Raw genomic sequence first — 19213 nt, 5'->3', positions numbered from 1 at the left:
ACCCTTTCTGGGATTTTGTTCCCTGTGGTTTAGAGGCTGCATTTCAGCAAGGATGCGAGGTGATTGAAGAGGAGGGCGTTAATTGTCACTGCCACCTGCTCTGGGACACCTCGCATTTCTTGTGGTTGTGTTTACAGCCCTGGCCCTCTCAAGGTTGCTTTAGCAGCACCATTCCCTGCTGGGGGAGTGCGGAATTGGGCTGATAAGGTTTCTTACTGCAGCAGAATCTTGCCGGGGCAGCCTGTGAGATGGACAGGTTAGGAAAGCTTGGGAGTCCACAAACACTTGTCAAGCCAGGGAGGCCATGGGGGAAGCAGCTGGCAGAGACAAGGACTTAGAGGCTGTCTTCCAAAAGAATGGTCTAAGCAGTGTTTGTTTCTTGCTGCCTCAGGTTTCAGATACAGAAAACATCCTGGGCATTGTTCATGCTGAAACCATCAAAGTCTCTGTGGAGGTCTACGATGTTAATCTGAACATCAACATGCCTGAAGGTCAGTGGATGCCTCCCAGACAACACAGTCCGGGTGCATTTTACTACCTTAGCAGGTGGGCAACCAAAGCCCTTGGGAGGGGATGGCACAGCAGGCAAGGGTGGCACAGATCCATAAAGCACATACCTTGCAAGCTGCGTGAAGTAAAGACTGTCAGGGCACCAACAGCCTTGAGTCTCTCCCTTCTGAACTTGGAAATGTGCAGCTTCCTGTGCAGATTGCATTGGGTGCTTTGAAACAACAGTCATCTGAACAGGCAGTTGGCAATTCCCAAAGGCTCAGCACAGCACATAAAGCAGTTGGATTTGTACTTGGAAGCAAGGAAATGGAAACCAAGCTCCTTGGCTTCTACCCTGCAGATACTTGGGAGTAAGAAGGGAAAGGGCAGCCAAGTAGCTAGAGAACACTTCCGAGAAGGGACACTTGCTGAAGAGGGTTTTGTGCCATCCAAGAACTCCAACTGTGTAGCTTGTGACTGGGTGTGCTCTGCAGCAGCTCACAAAATATTCACCATTTCCTACCTCGCTCTGCGGGTTTTCTACAGGTCCAGATGGCAGCGTGGAATTTGGAACCATTAATGTCTTTGATAATAAGAAGGAAGTCCTGAGTTTGAAGAACAAAGGCTTATACGACATTGAGTACAGGTGAGTCCAGCTGCCTGGTGCTGAGCTCTTCCTCAGGCTCCCAGGCCTGCATTCTCCCTCTGTCCATGGCTAGAACCTGTTCCTGTGCTGCTCCCTTTTCTTTTTTTTCTGGTCCACAGCAAAGTCCTGGCTGTGCTGGTGGCACCTGTACTTTCAACTGCAAAGGTCTTCATTCTCTCCCTTTTTCCAGTTTCAAGCTGACAACTGGAGGTGCCAAGAAGGGCAACTTGGATTCTCAATTCACTGTCCAGCCACAGAGGGGTGTGCTGAAGGCCTCCAAGCCACCTGTGAAAGTCGAAATCCTCTTCCACCCCAAGACTGAAATGTGTCTCAAGAGCAAACCCATCCTGCTCTGCCAGGTGAGCTGCCTGGGCCTGGCTGTGTTAGCACAGGGTGTCTTGGGAGCATAAGCAGGAGAGGTGTCTTTGGCAAAGAAGGTTTTAGCTGGGGCATCCTCTCTCCTACATACACAAACAACAACTTCCAAAACCATTTGGGAGGCTTTGTAAGAGAGCTGGAAATCTGGCTCTGGAAGAGGCCTTTAAATAAGGAGGGCGAGCTGATGGAGACCTGGGGTGGGGTCAGGGGACAGGGTTAGAGACTGGCCTCTCTGCTGTGTTTACCAGCCCCTCCTCTGGTTGCAGGTCTTTGATCCCCAAGTGGGTAAAGGAGGTGAGACCGTTGCCACCATCCCAGTGAGGGTGTCGGCGAAGGCTGTGTACAGCAAGTACAGCATCGAGCCTGCCTCGCCCATCGACTTCGGTGTCATGCTTAAGGGCACCAAGAAGACCCAGGTCTTAATTGTGGAGAACAAAGGCGCCCTCAACTTCAAATTCGTCATCCACCGAGCACCTCCAGTGCAAAGGTAGGAGAAGACCTGCACCTACCTTTCTGTCTGAGGAGGCACCACCACACAGTTGGTGTGTGACAGGCAGCCAGACCTGGGTTATTGTCCATTTGGGTCACTGGCTTGGGAAGAGGGAGCAAAAAAAACACCTCAGTATCCCCATGTGTGGGACAAAGCTGGTGACAGAGCTGCTCTGTCCATAAGCTGCAGCAATGGGTGCTGCAGGCAGCTCCCTGGGGGCCATCAGGAGCAGGAAGGCTTTCCTCCATGGGGAGGAAGACCAGCTTTGGCCTCAGACAAAGGCAGGGGAGCTCAACATGACACATGTCTCTGCTTTCTCCTCTCAGTTCACAGCAAGAGGAATCTGCCCCCTCGGTCAGGGAAAAACCGCGCTCGACACAGGTGGGTGGCTCCTGCTCCTCCCCAGCGTGTGCTGCTGCAGGGGATGGGGGAGGATGCAGCTGTGCCCAGGCTGGGGGTAGGACATGATCTGCAGGATGGAGAGTCCATGATCTGCTCAGTTCCACTGACAGTCCCATGCTCTGGCTCTGACCTGCAGTTGTGGGGTCAAGAGAGGGGAGCAGGTCCTGTGTTTGGTGGCTGCTAGCCAGCACAAATCTGTGAACACCACAGGAGCAAACTATCCCCATCTGAACTCCCAATCCATAGAACATTGACAGCTTTGCTTTTTCTTCTTCCCAATCCTCTCCCTCTCTCCCATCATTTCTCTCAGTCATTTCTGCTCTCCTGTACCTCTGGAGGTTGAAGGATCCCAGTTACCACCTTCATTCTTTTCACCAACTCCTTTCTCTCTGCCACTGGGGACAGACGTGCAGCTCCTCCTGGCTTGTTCATCTCATCCTGGGGCTGCCTTTGGGCCATGGAGTCATCCTTCCCTGCCCTGCCACTGGGTGCTTGGGCCCAGCTGGAGGCCAAGGCGTGGCATACTCCTTGCTGGGGGTGTTCAGGGTACGGCTGTTTGGCATCAGCCTGACCTGGTGCTCTTTCTGCAGGCTCAGCTCACTGTAGGCATGTTCACCGTGTCCCCTTGCTCCGGCTCCGTCGGTCCTTGGAGCAAGCAAAACATCACGGTGGATTGCAACGCAGGAGCAGAGGGGAAATGTGAGGAGCAGCTGTACATCGACATCAGCAGCAGAGACCCCAAGGACAATCCCCTCGGCATTCCCTTTACCCTGACTGCCGAGTCCTGCTTCCCAGGTGCGTACTGTCTACAAGTTGCCATGGGCAGTCCTGCTGCTGATCAGCACCTAAACTTGCTACTTGGATAGAGAGGCACCCTGGTCCTGAAGTCCCACCTTAAGATCCTCAGAGGTTGCAGTCGTTTTCAAGTCCACCAGTGGGGAGAGGCTGGGAGGGATGCGTGGAAGAACAAAAGGAAAGAAATGCCCTTTAAGACTGAGGTTGACTGAGCTCCATCCTCACTGACTGAGCTCTCTCATCTAAGGCTGGGTTTTGCAGTCACCTGGGCAGAAAGGGCTTATCAAGCCTTCTGAGAGGCCAACTGGGTCCAGGTAAATTCAACAGAGGCTTCTCCAGCCTCAGCCCTCCCTCTGGTCTGTCTACAGCGCTTGTTGAAGACGTCACATCAATCTTTGAGCAGTACCCGATCCACAGCAACGTCGATCTCCACCAGACGTTACAGTCAGTGCAAGGCAATGGTGTGTTCATCAGGGATGATAACAAATTCATCTTCACCAAAGTTCCGGTTGGGCAACAGGCCACAGCTCACTTCAAGATCTCTAATGGCACCAGTCTCCCTTGCGACGTTGTGCTCTCCATCAAAGCCACGCCTGAAGAGGTAAGAACAAGAGGCCAAGGTGAGCGCTGCTCTCTAAAGCCCATGTCAGAGCCTGCTTTGTTCTCCAGAGTCATTGCGTTCCCTGGCCCAGCTGGACTAGTCCAGCTCAGTGCAGGTCGAACTGCAGGGCAGAGCAGCAATGCCAGGGGTGCACTTGCATTGAATTCCACATCTCTCAAGCAAATTTTGGCTCACGCTTCTGGGTCTTTGGTGGGAATCCTTCTGAACATCTCTCGAAAGCACACTCAGAGAGGGGCTGTTACAGACTGATGGGCCAGAGCTCAAAGCAGAGCATTTCCTGGCTTTTCCTTCTCTTGAAAGGCCAGTCCTGGGTTATTTGCAGGGTTTTCCATGCCACCCCAACCTCCCACATGTGCTGGGGTGGCTGCCCAGCCCTCAAAGCAAGCTTTTGCACGCCTGGGCATTAGCGCAAGGTCAGCATCCTCTGGGATGGAGGGAGCCTGCCCAGGGAAGCATGAAACAAGAGACGCTGTCTGGGGCTGTTCCCAGGGATGCATCTATGAATGTACTGGGTCACATTGAAAGATGTTTCCTCCTAACACTGCACTGTGGGTTCCCCCCAAGCCTGACAACCTCATCAGCAACATCTTCAAGTTGGATCCTGTCGAGATGAGCATTCCTGGTTTATCCCACGCCTTTGCTACAGTGACCTTCACTCCAGAACAAAAGGAGGAGTATCAGTGCACTTTCACAGCTTCCCTTGTTATCCCAAAAAGGTAAGTGACCCTGTGAAGTATTGGGGGACCGTTCTGGTAGCTGCCTCTCCTCTTGGTACCTCTAATGCTTTCAGTACCCTTAGGCAGAGTACTTGGCATGACATGATCTGGGAGGCAGTAACTGTTAGACAGAGCAGAGCAGAAAAATGAGGAGGATACTTCAGCCTGTGTGAGGGACTCTCTTCTGAAGAGAAGGCCTTAGGTAGCCAGCTGGAAGTTACTGAGAAGTGCAACAGCTAAGCTGGGACTTTCCAAGGACAAAGGCTTAGATGAAGCAGTTTCTGTGCCAGCAAGACAAGATTTCCTCCTTATTTCTGTAAAAAGAAGTGATCCTGTGTGGTTCCCTGGCATGCATTAAGCTCTTTTTATATCAGGGGAGTGACTGGAGCTCTTATCAAAGAGAAGCCCAGTTCCTCTCCCTGGGACCTGTGTACTGGGGCTCTGACCTGCCCTTCCCCAAGCCTTTAGTGGCTGAATTGGAACAGGGCAGTCAGCTTTCTGCCCTAACAAGCAATTCCTTTTGTAGTATCCCTGGAACTAATCTTTACTGATGGTGGTGTTGATTTGGTTTTCCCTTCTTGCTTTTGTACTGTTTTCATGGTGTGCTTTTGCTTGTTGCATATGTCTCATATCACTGCAGCCAGAGAATTTGCCACGTCTCATCTGGTACCTCATGATTTATCTGCTGTACAGCATGATTCAAATGAGGGAAATTATTTAGAACTGTTATTCTGGAAGGCTCTGGCTGAAATGGTTTCTGTGCCTCTCCAGCAGCTCTGTGAATACAAAACCCCAAGAGCTGACCTTCACCATCAGTGGAGAGGGGCACGTGCCTCAGTTGACAGTCGAGTGCCCGGGCCTTCGGAGTAAGAGGGGAAACCCTGTGCTGCGCTTCAGGAGGCTCCTGCTGGGGGACTCACAGAAACTCCCCCTGGTCCTTCGTAACAACGGTGTCATACCCGTCCAGGTAAGGACCTGCTCAGGGAATGCTCTGGCCTGGGAACAAGTGCTTGTCCCGTGGAGCAAAGGTCCCAAAAAATGTGATTTTCTGTCCAGTCTTTTCTCTTCAGTTGAACACAACACAAGAAAGGTGGTGGGGTGTTTTTCCCCCTGTCTCCCAGCTCACATTTTGTTCTCATGTGGGCGTGTGTGATGTCCCAGTTCCATGAGATTGCATTTGATAGTGGTTGACTCCATTTTAATTCAACTTAGTTGTGGTTTCGTTACATTCTGCTCGTGACTGACTGTCCTGTTTGGCTCTATGTCAGTTCTATCCATATGCTTCTGAACACCCTTTTTCCCCTGTGGGACTTCACTTAACCTTTGTGCTGGGTGCTGTGTTTGAGGCAGGGAGGTGGTCTGGGTTCCCCGTGCTGGACCAGCGGCCGTACAGGCTCAACCCATGTGCCATCCTCTACTCACACCAATGTCATTGTGCTCCGTGTTCCCTTTTCTCAGTTTGCAGTTCGATTCGTGGATTACCAGGGAATTTTCTTCATCAAAGGCAGGATGTCTGCAATCCGTGCCGTCCGCATTCCAGACATGGAAGAGGACTCCACTGGAAAAGGTAAATTCATGAACCATGCAGCGTGATCATTCACAGAGGGAAAAGGTGTGCCCTGCTCTTGGCTTGTCTAAGCAGCAACGACATGTTAGACATAGTTTCTTTCCTTGGTCTCTCTGTCCTCCGAGCTTTTCTTGCGGACTCCTTGCAGGGTTTCCTCCTAGCAAGTTGTAGGAAGTTTTTCTGTTCTTCTAGACACGGTGGGTTGAGTTGTGGGGACTATCACCACCTCAGTGGACTGGCTGAGGTCTTTGCCGCGTGTGGGAAGGTACCAGCCTGAAGGGAGGCAGCCCTTGAGCACACAAGCCAGCCAGCAGAAGCCAAAACCACTCCTTGGCTCAGCCTTCCATATGGCAGGAGCTGGCTGGAAGCAGATGGAATGAGGGCTGGGCATTAACCTGAGGTTAAGCCGCTTAAGTGGTGATACGTGTGATGGTGGCATAGTCTTATGAACACAGGAAGAGGGTCTGGAACTACTGGTGGGAGAACCTGTGCTTAGAAGCAACTGATTCCAACCTCTTTTTCCTCGTATACCCCAGGGAAATATTTCCTCTGTCCAGCTGTATCACTTAACTCTGATTCCCATTGCTGTGCAGCCAAGAAGCCTTACCTGCTCCTGGAACCCGGGCAAGCAGCAGAGTTTGACCTGTTTTTCAAACCAACCCTGGCCCAACGTCTGGAAAGGAAGATCCATGTGGAACTGTCAGGCAACAGTGACTTCGACATAGAGGTGGTGGGTGAAGGCTACGATGATGACTTCACCCTTGATAACCTCCCTGGACTAGCAGAGGACAGCCAGGAGAGCAATGCTGAGGGCATTCTGGAGGACGACATCATTGAGGGTAAGAGAGGAGAGGGTGCCAAGGTAGAGAGAAGAAGAAGAAAATGTCTGATCATGCACGTCCTCTCTCTAGCCAGGGCTGGGCTGTCACCCACTGGACTTGGGGGCCTATGAGCTTGCCAGCTGTGCACACAGAGCAATGTGTGCTGTGCTGCTTGTCACTGGGCACAGGCACAGCCACGGGCTTGGGGACCTCCCAGAGGGAGGGAGGGAGGCTTGGAGCAAGGAAGAGCTGAACATACACGTGTCTCTTAAAGTGAGGGGGGCGGATGGACCTCACTGCATGCTGAGATCTCTTGCTCTCCTTCTTCACAGCTGTCAGAGTGAATCACGTTGAGTTTGGGGACTGTGCAGTCAAGGAGCTCTGCGACAAGACCTTCACAGTCACCAACCGCAGCAAGGAGGAGGCGATGCGGTTTGAGTGGCCGGCAGACGCCTCGTTCCAGTTCTCCCCCAAGGTGAGCTGGGACAGCCCTGCCTTCCCCGGTTGCTCAAGCCCTTTCCTGGTGTTCCTGGGAGCTGGCAGGGAGTCACCACATACCAGTGAGAGCCCCTTCCAGTGCCATGCAGGAGATGCAATCCCTGTCTTTGCTGGGGCAGGGCTGTCAGCCCAGCAGAAAAGGCTCCGCATTATGGGAGGTGGCACCTTCTGTTCATACTTTGCTCTGTCAAATCTCACATAAATCCTCACTGAGGTGCAGATTCCCGGCACAGCTGCTCGCCATATCAGTCCCTTTTGCTGTCAGTGCTGCTCTTGCCAGTGATTCCAGTTTGGTCTTGACTCTCTGGTTCTCCCTAGGTGGGACACCTCCGGCCTGGCTGTGCCAAGGATATCAGAGTGACCTTTAAATCCAACGTCCCAGTCACCTTCAAAAGGCACTCTGTGAACTGTAAGGTGGTCAAGATCAAATACCAGCTGCCACCAGAGAAGGTTTGCGACTGGGACGACAGACTGCGCACTGAGGAGTGGGAGGATACCACCGAGAGACTGCCAGGAGCCCGCTGGCCTTTGAAGAGGAGGGTAAGAAGCACAGCAGCAAAAGCTCACCGAGCTGCTGCAAAAGGACCTGCCGACAGCAGCAGAGCACCAGCGCTGCTGGCAGAGCAGCTCCTGCCTCCCCTGGGCATTGGCTCCAGCCGGGAGGTTCACCAGCAGCGCCTTTTAGGGGAGAGACAGATGCGCAGTGAGGGGGTGTGCTCACACCACAGGGGGAAGCCTTTGGGCAAGAGACCTTTATCCACACACAAACTGCTGGTCTGTGCCACGAGCCAAGTGTTGCAGCCCATGTTGAATGGGAGGTCACGTTTGATTTTATCCCATTTTACAGTGTTAAAATCTCTTCATCTGATTTGGTGCCTTGTCACCCACAAGGAGTTAATTCCACTGCATTCTGTCTCTTGTTCTGAAAGGGAGAGGAGCAGCACAAGTGCTCCTCTGTGTACACCGGTGAGCTCCGAGCTCTGCCTACACCGATACCAGAGATTTTGGTTGTGGCCCCTGTCTTGTAGGGGATATCTCATTATGGAGCAGCCCAGGCACTGTGTGACAGTATGCAGGAGTCTGGAGAAGCATCATCTCCAGAAAGTCTTGCTTTTTCTATCATTATTGCCAAACACACTTGTCTTGGTGAAGGTTCTTTCTGAGAACTTTGTAGGTCCTGTAAACCCAACTTCCCCATCAGAGCATCAGCAGTTGGAGACTTTCCCAGTGAGATCATTCACATCCCAAAATGCCCACAGCCAGCTCCCACCCCACATGTGACATCTGGAGAGCACTTTCTCCTAAGACAAGAAGGAAGAAGTTCTTTCTAGGACTAGTCAGTCTTGGGCTTCTCCATCCACAGGGCTCCAGCAGGGGAACATAATTCTAACGTTGAGACCTGCTGGATTTATAGGGGACCAGGGAAAAGGTCAGAGGCTCTACAGGGTTGAAGCACAGGAACTGAGAGCTGGCCATAATCCCCATGGGTGTATTAATAGCTGTGGTGGTGACTGCTTTGAACAGGGGGTAGAAACCAATACTGTAGTACTACAGTCCAATTGTGTCATCTCTCCAGGGAAATAAACCTGAAGGTCCTTTCTATGCGGCTGAGTTTGGAGGCCAAAGGATTTCTCAGCTCAGCCTGGCTTTCTGGGCTCTGCTCAGTGATTCTTCCCTCCTCTGCCTGCAGGTGGTCAAGACAGTCCCGGAACCACCTCACACCGTCCTGGAGGAGAGCAGCCGCGAGGTCGAGCTTTTCCTCAGTGCTCAAGTTGACTACGCCGAGTTCAAACTGGACACGGTCAAAGTTCAACTGAAGAAGACTGAGCTCTTCCAGACAGACATAAGCACGTGAGTGCTGGGCACCATGTTGGCCCTTTCCTCCTAAACTTCCAGACTTTGAAATACTTTGTTTGGGCCCCTCAGGGCAGCAATTCTGAACGTGGCAGAGTTGTCTGGGGAAGAAGACGTTCCTCAGCAGAAGGTGCTACCAGGAGCCCCCCACACAGTGTTACTTTAGTACATGCTTTTTATTCCTCCTCCTTGTTTTTCAGTTTCCAGATGTCCAATACAGGCAATGTAGCCCTGAAATACTCCTGGGAGGTGAATCTGGAGGAGGAAAGACCAAGGAAGTGTTCTGGGAAGCCGTTCTCGACCACTCTGATGCGTAAGTCATTGGCTCTGGGTGGTGCCTGGGACATTTCAGTTGGGAGCTGAGGGCCTGGAAAGAAGACCCTGCCACTTCACCCCAAAACATTAATTGCTTTTTCATCCCAGTCCACTTCCCAGCTGCAGCTGGAGAGTTTTCTCCTTACCCCCTCTCTGCCTTTTAGCCCCTCCTCTTCTCGCTCTGCCACTTGTGCTCTGCACAGGAGCTGAGCCGGGCTCCGGGGAGAGCCACGTGCTGGGTCAGGACTGGGAAGGGGGACATCAGGGCACCTCTTTGGGAAGTCTCTGAGACTGGGAAAAACAGTGGAAGAAGTGAGCTGCCCTGCAGCCGCTGTCTGTATGCAGTTCCCCACTCCAGGGCAAATGCAAAGTCACTGTCTAAAACCAAGCCTCCTGCCCCAGCACAGGAGTGTGTGCTGCAGGCAGAGACCCTGCTCCCAGCTGCTCTATCTCCTGCTGAAAGTACTTGGCCAGAGGTGCTCCAAGTGCATCCCAGCTCTCTTCTATCCACCTGCAGCAGGAGGCAGAGTTGTTGGGAACAAAGGATTTTATCTTTGAAAGATGTCCTTTTCCCTCCTGCAGGTTATTTCTTGTCCTCTGAAACTGTGGATTACTGGTTCAAGCAGCAGCGTGCAAGGCGGGTGTCCTGGGCAACGTCGCTCGAGTTCAGTCGGCCCCAGTCAACCGTGCCAAGTCGGCGCTGTTCAAAGCAGCTGAGCCACTATTTCAAGCGCAGGAGTTCCTCCCTGGAATTGTATCCAGATGACATCGATGACCCACCGCTGTTCTCCATCGAGCCCGACTGCGGTACCATCCCTGCTGGCCAGAGTCAGATTTTCCACGTGAAATTCTGCCCGATGCGTGTGGGGGAATTTAAGGCCGAAATACTGTGCAGGTAGGAAATTTAAGGCTGAAATGCTGTGCAGGTAGCTCTGTGGAGATGTGTATGGATCTGTGTGGAGACAATGGGAAATGACACTGTATGAAACACTAAGCTCCTGGAGGGCTGCAAAATCTGGAATGGGAGATCCAGAACGGCTGCCAAGGGGCCAGCCAGTCCCCAGCTGTGCTTCCTTATGGGACAAGCACAGCCTCCTTCTCTACCTGGAGCCCCATGTGCTGCAGTTGGTCCCCAGGCCCATAACTGGTTGTGTTTCTGCCCTTCCACCTCTGCTGCCTCCGTGGCAGGGAGTGCAGTTCTGTTTCATTTGCTGCTCGGTGCTTGCATGGAGAGAGAATGTGACACTGTGTGCTCTGTGAGGAGACAGGCAAGCGGCTGGCTGGCTGGAAATGTTCATCTGGCTAATACCAGTCCCTTTCTTCCCAGTATTCCTAACCTGAAGCCATCTCAGAAGAGCCCACGGGTGTTTGTGATGGGGGAAGGCTGTTCGCCAACGGCTGATCCGAAATACCTTATGTTACTGCGAAAAAGTGAAACCCAGAGCAGCAAACCCAAGAAGAAGGTGCAGCGGCCATCAAAACGAGAGTGACACCATTTGTGTCATGGCTTCTCCTGCTCATGGTTTCCCAGCCTTCATCAGAGACCTCCCCAGCTACTCTTCAAGCCCCAACACCCATCTCTACCTCATCTGTGTACTACCTAATAAACTGTGTCTCAACCCACGAGTTTTCGCACTGTTACTCTTCCAGTTCTCTCCCACATCCACAGGAGGGCAGTGAGCAGATGTCTGTGTGGTGCTTGGTTGGGAGCTGGGGCTCGGCCATCTCCAGGAAAGCAGGTGTGATCAGACATCACCCCCATTCCTCCGCAAGCTGCTCTGCTCTCTTAGGAATTCCCATTCCTTGGCCTTTGTGTAGTGGGTGGGGTGGTGAAGTGTCCCTTGATCACACCATGAACTCTGCATGGCTAATGTGGAGCAGCACTGACTGTACCGGGAACTCCATTTGCTTGGCTAAAGCCTGGGGTGAAGCACAAGAGTAGCAATGATCAGTTATCCCCTGACAGCCTTGGAGCAGTTGCTACCTGAACCCGAGCCCGAGGGGAGCGCTACCATTGCCTCAGTAATTATTACAATCCAGCTTTCCTTAGGACTGGAAGGTTCAGCCTTCACTGTCCATTGCTCCGTTTCCAAGGTGTTTCCCAACATCAGCCACTGTCCCAGAGCTGAGCTGGCTAAGACAGCCCGTGTCAGTGACAGGCAGAAGAGAAGGTTGTGTGGAGACCTCCTAGCACCTTCCAGTACCTGGAGGGGCCTGCAGGGAAGCCAGAGAGGGACTCTTTGTCAGGAACTGTAGTGACAGGCCAAGGAGTAATGGGTACCAATTGAAAGAGGGGACGTGTAGCTTAGATATTAAGAAGAAATTCTTTACTGTGAGGGTGGTGAGACACTGGCACAGGTTGCCCAAGGAGGTTGTGGATGCTCCAGCCCTGCAACTCTCAAAAAGCCAGGCTGGAGGGGGCTCTGAGCAACCAGGTCTAGTGGCAGGTGTCCCTGCCATGGCAGGGAGGTGGCACAAGATGATCTTTGAGGTCCCTTCCAACCCCTTAACACCCTGTGAGTCGGTGATTCTCTAAGTGTTTGGGCAGAAATGCAGCCCTTTGCCCGTCCCTCTCCCGCCGGGAGCTGCTCCAATCCCGCCGTTCAGCCGGGTCTGAACTGGGTCCATGGAGCCAAACGGCGTCAGCGCCGCATTTCTGGGGCAACGGGGCCCCGCGCTGGGCAAGGAGGGAACGGCCCCGCGGTTCCGGCACAGGGACACGGCCGGGAGCGGGGAAAGGGAAGGGACCCGAGTTGTGCCGATGGGCGGCTCCGGGGCGGGGCGGCGGGACGGGCACAGCCGCGGCCGGCAGGGCCGGGGATGGCGGCGGAGCGGGACGAGGAGCGGGACGGGCACGGAGCGCTCGGCCCGGGCACGGCCGGGGGGTCCCGGCGCTCCGCCCCGTTCGCCCCTGGGCAGGGGGTCAAGGAGAACGCCCGGAGCCGCTTGAGGGAGTTCGATGTGCGGGACAAGTTCTCCCGCCTGCCGCTGCCCAAAGCCGCCGTGCTGCTGCCGCTGATGGTGCGGGGGGGGCGGCTGCACCTGCTGCTCACAGTGCGCTCCATGCAGGTACCGCCGGGGGGCTCCGAGGGGCGCGATCCTGCCCGGGGAACCCTCGCTGTGCGCTCCCCAGGGGGCTGCACAGCCCCATCCCGACCCTCCCGCTCCGCAGGGGGCTGCACAGCCCTATCCCGACCCTCCCGCTCCCCAGGGGGCTGCACAGCCCCATCCCGACCCTCCCGCTCCCCCGGGGGCTGCACAGCCCCCTCTTGACTCATGTGCCCAAGGGCATGACCATCTGTTTTTACACTCCCGTGATTCTGGTGTTTTCGTGCCAGAAACATGTCGGATCCCCGGAAACCCGTGACAGGAAAAGATTCCCAGAGCAGGAAAGGAAATGATTGTTTACGGTGACTTCAAGAAGAAAAGTGACAGTGCAGTGCAGCTTTTATTAATGAGACTTTTCAGTCTGCAGTAAATACTTCGGGTTTTGCTTAAAAAGATCCAAATAATTACAGTTATGTAGCTGATAAGTTCATTGTAAATGTGATTTTTTTTACTGATCTTTGATGCACAAGCCTATTGCTGGAATGTACTTAAAAGTACATTATTTAATTATGTCTTTCGGAAGTTCTTGCTCTTACTTGGAGTATTTTAATCTTGCTATTCAAGTTGTCTGTCTGGACTCATCTGTCAGTTTCTTATGCAAACAAGATGATGCAAAATGTGAACTTTGACATACTAAAGCAGAAGTTACGGTATGAATTACACAAGCTATATGGATACAGTGTATTTCTGAGAGTGAGGGTTTATGGATTAGTTGGGGATAGGCTCAGCTTTTTCTTGTGTAGCTCTTGCTAAGGCATGTTTCTTCTGGTCTGCAGAAACCTTAACCACCATTCCCAGCAGCTTTGACTGAAAAGATAAACATAAAGTGATGCTGCAATACCAGCAAGTATCTGTGTGCATCCAAGAAGAAATATAAAACTTGTTATATTTAACAGTAATGCTCCTTTACATTCTAGCTGAGAAGATCACCGGGGCAAGTGTGTTTTCCAGGAGGTAAAAGTGAAGCCAGTGATAAAGATGAAATTGATACTGCTCTCCGAGAAGCTAAAGAAGAAGTGGGACTCCAGCCAGAGAAGGTAGAAGTGATCTGTAGGCTGGTGCCTGGAATTGATAAGGTAAATCAATGTAAAATTAGAAAATAGGTTGGGTTGTTATATTTTGTGAGGTTGACAGTGACCCTTTCAAACCACAAGGGAAGAGGTTCTTTTTCTGTGTTTGGTATTTGTCAGATCAGCCTTGAGGCACCAGTTAGTGACACACTGGAGTACCAGAGTGACAGTGCTGCACTGGTGAGAGTTTAGCAGAGAGCCATGAAGACAGTCAGGGTGTTAGAGCACATGGATTGTGAGGAGACGATGAGAGAGGTGGGTTTGCTCAGTTTGAAAGCCAGCAAGGGATCCATCTGTTCTCTTCTCCTGGGTGGTTGTAGAGAGGATGATACCAGACTCTTCTTGAGACAATGGACACCAGCAGCAATGTGGAAGTTTGGATAAGATGCAAGGAAAATACTCTTTACTATGAGGTTAGCCCAAAACCAGAGCAGATGTTCCTGACAGGCTGTAAACAGGGCTCCCGTGTCCTGCTGAAGCCTCACAAGTTTCTCGCTCAGTGTCCTGCTGACACCAGGGCTGTGCAGGCAGAAAGGGCCCCCCAGAGGTGATGTGCACTGGGATTCCATAGGAAACTCCATCAGGGAGACTCCCGGAGTTGTCTTTGGAGTGTAGGTCTCTGTAAATTAACAGGCTGCCAATTTCAATAACAATCTTCAGTGTTGCAGAAGATGGGTTTTTCCATAGCACAGAGGGGCTGCTGTTTCTAAAGACTATTTTTGTTCTCCAGGTAACAGTTTATTACTATGTTTTCTGTTTTTCTATCTGTTGGCAATAGCCTCTCCCCATTAAAAACCAGAAGAACTGGTTTTGAAATTTTATTGCGAAACGCTTTATTTAACTTCTTAAATTATAATTTTTGTGCAGATAACATTAAAGTCATGTAGCTCAGAGGCTCTGTGTAAAAATGATCAAATTTTCAGTGTTTTCCAGTAAATTGTCTCAGTCAGTAGAAAAGATCATGTTGGTTTTGGACCTCAAAACTTTTACCTGTCGGAAGCTACTTTGTGTTCTCTGTACAGAATTCCAGGTGATTCTGGCTCAGATGGAGTCTCTCCAGCCTTGCATCAAAGAGCACAAATGCTGTTTTGGTGTTATTCCTTTCTACTGAACAATGATCTTTGTTAGTGTGAATAAATAAAGCTAGCAACATATCTTAACAAATTTTGGTGTGCTCTTGATGCAAACTACTATTTCAGTAGATTTTGACTCCCTATGGGAGAAGGGATTACATTTAAAATTAGAATGTCCATAAATAGGTGGTTTCAAAAAGCATATGTGTTCTATAGCTAGATATGCTTTAATCATATTTCTGTATCTATAGGAACATATTTCTATATTCCAGGAAAATTCCTAAATCCTAGGGAAATAGATACAGAAATATGATAAAGCATGGGTGATTTGGAAAATTTAGATTAAAATCAGAATTTGACAAAGTAAATAAGGAAGACCCATGAGAAAGCATGCATGCTTTTTATTTCTGTAGCAGAGTGACAAGCCTTTTTAACTGCAATATGATTATACAGTATGAACTGAATATTTGTAAAATCATGTTTAACAAATACAAAAGGATAATTTTAAATTGTTAAAACCAAATTATATAGCTTGCCATTAGAGGGACTGAATAGCATTACAGTTAAGAATAGTTCATAGGCTTCTTGTACTCATTTTGCAACAGCTGAAATGCTTTTAAAATAAAGAACATTTGTACTTGAGACAAACCCAATGTTTGAGGGTTTTGTTGATAGGGTTGTCTTATTGTTTCTTTTTCTCTCCTTTTAGATGAATAATTTGGTGACACCAGTTGTAGGATTTATAGAGGATGCATTCCAGGCCACTCCTAATCCAGATGAAGTGAGCGAGGTTTTTGTTGTGCCTTTGGAGTACTTCATCAAGCCCTTAAAGTACAAGGCCTTGTCTTATAAAACCTCATCAGGTTCCTCAACTCTGATGCACTGCTTTATATATGATGACCAGGAACATAAAAAGTCATTCAAGATATGGGGACTTACCGCACACTTTGCTGTATTTCTTGCTCTTGTAATTTTTGGAGAGAGACCTACCTTTGAAGTGGATTATGACCTTGACAACTTGATTTCATCCTCTGAGAATAACTTTATTAATTTGTATGCTTCTATATTTGAAAGAAAGAAGAGTAATCTATGACAAACTGGTCTGGCAATCAGTTTATACTGAAGGAGGAAAAAGGGTTTTGTTTATTCCCATTGTACCTGTTATTTGTTTGAAAGTTACACTTGAATTTTTTTCTGAATTGGGAACTTCTTAAAGCTTATTTCTAACTAATATTTTTCAGTTGACAATCCCTGACTAGATTGATATAATTTTTAATCTCTTTTAAAGTTGCCAGAAGCACACAGCATTTTTGATGAAACACAGTTTTGGAAGGTCTGTTTCAGTTCCTGCCTCTGTTTTGTGTGATCTGAGCTACTTTCTATGGTTTGCCTTCTGTATAATGAGATAATACTGTTGTATCTAATCTGTGTCTCTTGAGTTGGAATATGAAAGCTTTTGGGGGTCTGCCTGTCTTTTTATATGTGGCAAACTACATATGGACAACACAATGGATACAGTCTGATGTGGTGTCTTTAAGCACTTACAAAACGCACAATAAAAATATTAAAGTGTTGGGTACTTTTACAATCTTGTTTTGTTTTGCTTGGGCTTGTGGAGGGAAGAGGGTGGGATGACATGTTTAATGAATCTTGCTCATTTCATCATTTCTTGCAAGGAAATTCTGTAGGCTGTGGAAAACTTAGGACAGAGGCAACAGGAATTAACGTTGCTCGTCAGCATCTTGTTATCATCCCTACTCAGGAGTCATCTCCAGGAAAGACAAGTGGAGGTGAGTATTCACAAGGACAAAAATGCTAATGTATAGTTGACTCTTCCTTCCCCAGGCACCCTGGCAGTGTCAGACACATGGTGCTCTTAGTGCTTGGTCCCTCATTGCTGGAGAAGCAGAAGCTTATTCACAGTGGTCGTGACCTTACTGGCAAATGGTGAAATTTTTAAAAGTTAAAGTGACTTAGTTTGGATTTGAGATGTTGTTCACAACTCCAAGTGTTACCAGGCCTGGACAGCTCATTTTCCCTGGGTACCAAGGTGAGTTGAAAGCAGGCAGTGTCTCTCAGAATCTCGTGCCCTAGTGCTACTCTTGAAGTAGATGAACAAAAACACTCAGTTGTTCCTGTGGGTGTTTGCACTTGTGCTGCCCCTGCACCAGTCACTAATGGATGGAAGTGTGTAAAAAAAAAGCTGATGGCTGTTCCTCTGCACGTGCAGTAACTGATGAGAAATCAGATTTGTACATTAAGCAGCTTTTTACTATACTTGAAGTTTGCTGTGACTACAGCAAAATGCATAATTTTTACAAATACAAGTTTCCCAAATGTGGCTTGAATAGCTAATCCTGATTTTCTAGGAAACCCAATTCTGAGATACTTTTTAAGCTTCTCATAATTGCACCCATAACATTCTTTGGCTGGTAGCATTTAGGCACTGAAATTCCAGCTTGTGTTTGGCTGGTAAATGCAGCCTGACCTTTTACTGAAGAAGAGGAAGATGCTGGAGTTGCCCTCAGCTGACAGAAGTGTACCAAAACAAGGCTAAAATCAATGCAAATCTTGCAAGGACTGAGTTTCCCTTTGCCTTCCATCCCTGCTTCAGCTGTGCCATGGGTACTATTTGTCTCTTCCCAGAGGTCATTCAGTGGCAGGTATTCTGCCTGAAACATTCTTTATGCTGTGGCATTATGGAAATACAAGATTGGCAATCAGAATATTGGTGTGGAAAAGGCCTCAAGAATTAGCCTATTCCCTTGCCACCTAAAGATGGAATCAGATACGTGATATTCTGATAAATACCTATTTTTTAATTAGGCTTCCCTGCCCTATCCATTGTGGTCTCTTAGCTTCACAAAGTTTTTAACTGTAGCCAGGAGCACTTCTTGTCCTGTACACAGCACAGTGGTGAGCAGCTCACTACCTTAGTTACTTCCTGCTCTCCTGAAAACTACATCACTTTGTCTTCCTGAGGCATCTTCAGACTTAAATAATCAGATTCCCTCAGGGTTTTTTTCAGTCACTTTTTCTATCCATCTCTTATAATTTTTTTTTGCTTTCCTGAATCTTCAGTAGACCTTCCTCCCCCATCAAACACATGATAATCAAACCTGGCCATAGTATTCAGGTTAGCCATCTGTTTGGGTTGGCTAGCACAGGATTACTTCACAGCTCCTTTTTATCTATCCCATTGTGATTGCTGGTGGGAAAGCTGCACAGTAATACTGATTCATATCCTACTTCCACTAAAGTTCCTTCATTCTTTTCTGAAAACACTGCCAGTTGTTCCTATATTTGAACTTGGAGCATTCTGTATTTGAACAGTTGATTATTTACTCCTACCAAGTGTAGCACTTTGCATTTGTCCTTATTAAATTACATCCTGACTTTTTCCCAAACAAATTGTAATGATCTGCCACCATGTTTTTTAGACCTCTCCATTTTCCTGTTTCCCTCAAGTTTAATGAGTAGATTTTCTGTTTCTTTTACAACTTGGAGTAAGCACACTCAGAACAGGCCTCTGCAGAATCTCAGCTGGCAATGCCACTTTGACAGTGAACTAATAACTACTGTGTGTGGCTTTCAAATCAGCTGCGTAACATACAGCTACACAGACAAATTAATAAGGTGAAGAGACAAATATTAGTTTTTAATAGACCAGCCCTTCTTAGGTTGCACACAGGAACATCAGGCAGGGCTGTATCCCAAACTTGAGGATAGTTTCCCTGTATGCCAAGACCTACCTGCTTAACAGAGGATGTTTTAACCAATGTTAAAAGCAGTTTATAGGAAAATGGCAATGGTTGCCACATGTCCTTTTTAATTAAAGTACTTACATAAAGGTTACTTGTCCTGGTATCTTCCCAGGAACTGGAATTTGTGTGAGTTCTCCAGTTCTTTCACAGGGCACTGTTTGCTTTTTCCCAGCCTCTGTCAGGGGGGAAGATAAAGTTCTCTGAATTTCAAAGATAACTGCTCATAATGCTGAGATTGGTTCTTAAAAGCATGGCTGTCATGGTGAGATTCAGCCACCTTGAACCCTTTAGCATATCTAAATGCCATCAAACCTTTCATATTCCTACACCAGCTCTTAGCTAATGCTATTATTAATGTCCTGTATTAGTTATATTTGATATCAGTTGACTTTCTAAGTTAAAAGAAAAAAAGATTTGGTTTTTTTTGGGCTAGGATGAAATCCTTGGAGAAGTAGTAGCCACATATATGAAGAACAGCTTAATTTTTCATTATTAAAAACTTGTGAAATTATTAAAACATTTTTAAAAGCTTGATTTCAAACTCTTCATCATATTACTCATACCCTCAGTGGTTTCTCTCAGTGCTAATGTGTGCAGGAAAAGTA

General features: G+C 48.8%; 2 protein-coding genes across 2 annotated transcripts; both read left to right on the top strand.

Annotated features, from left to right (window-relative positions):
- The first annotated feature begins 278 nt into the window (after positions 1 to 278).
- Positions 279 to 11083, top strand: LOC113974508 (hydrocephalus-inducing protein homolog). Its single transcript, XM_027697675.1, has 17 exons — positions 279 to 491; positions 1036 to 1135; positions 1326 to 1494; positions 1780 to 2000; positions 2330 to 2384; positions 2996 to 3200; positions 3569 to 3801; positions 4387 to 4538; positions 5310 to 5505; positions 5997 to 6105; positions 6699 to 6944; positions 7259 to 7401; positions 7743 to 7964; positions 9115 to 9275; positions 9479 to 9591; positions 10176 to 10488; positions 10921 to 11083. The coding sequence occupies exons 1-17, from the start codon at positions 305 to 307 to the stop codon at positions 11081 to 11083; spliced, it is 2988 nt and encodes a 995-aa protein (XP_027553476.1). The 5' UTR covers positions 279 to 304.
- A 1330-nt stretch (positions 11084 to 12413) lies between these two features.
- Positions 12414 to 16418, top strand: NUDT7 (nudix hydrolase 7). The gene is made up of 3 exons (XM_027697674.1): positions 12414 to 12662; positions 13619 to 13777; positions 15554 to 16418. Exons 1-3 carry the CDS (start codon positions 12414 to 12416, stop codon positions 15935 to 15937), a joined length of 792 nt encoding a protein of 263 aa, XP_027553475.1. The 3' UTR covers positions 15938 to 16418.
- Positions 16419 to 19213: the final 2795 nt, after the last annotated feature.

This window comes from Neopelma chrysocephalum, unplaced genomic scaffold (assembly GCF_003984885.1).
Source record: "Neopelma chrysocephalum unplaced genomic scaffold, ASM398488v2 Primary Assembly neopelma1_121, whole genome shotgun sequence".
NCBI lineage: Eukaryota > Metazoa > Chordata > Aves > Passeriformes > Pipridae > Neopelma > Neopelma chrysocephalum.
The sequence above is the reverse complement of the archived record's forward strand: the minus strand, read 5'-3'. Positions and strand labels throughout refer to the sequence as shown.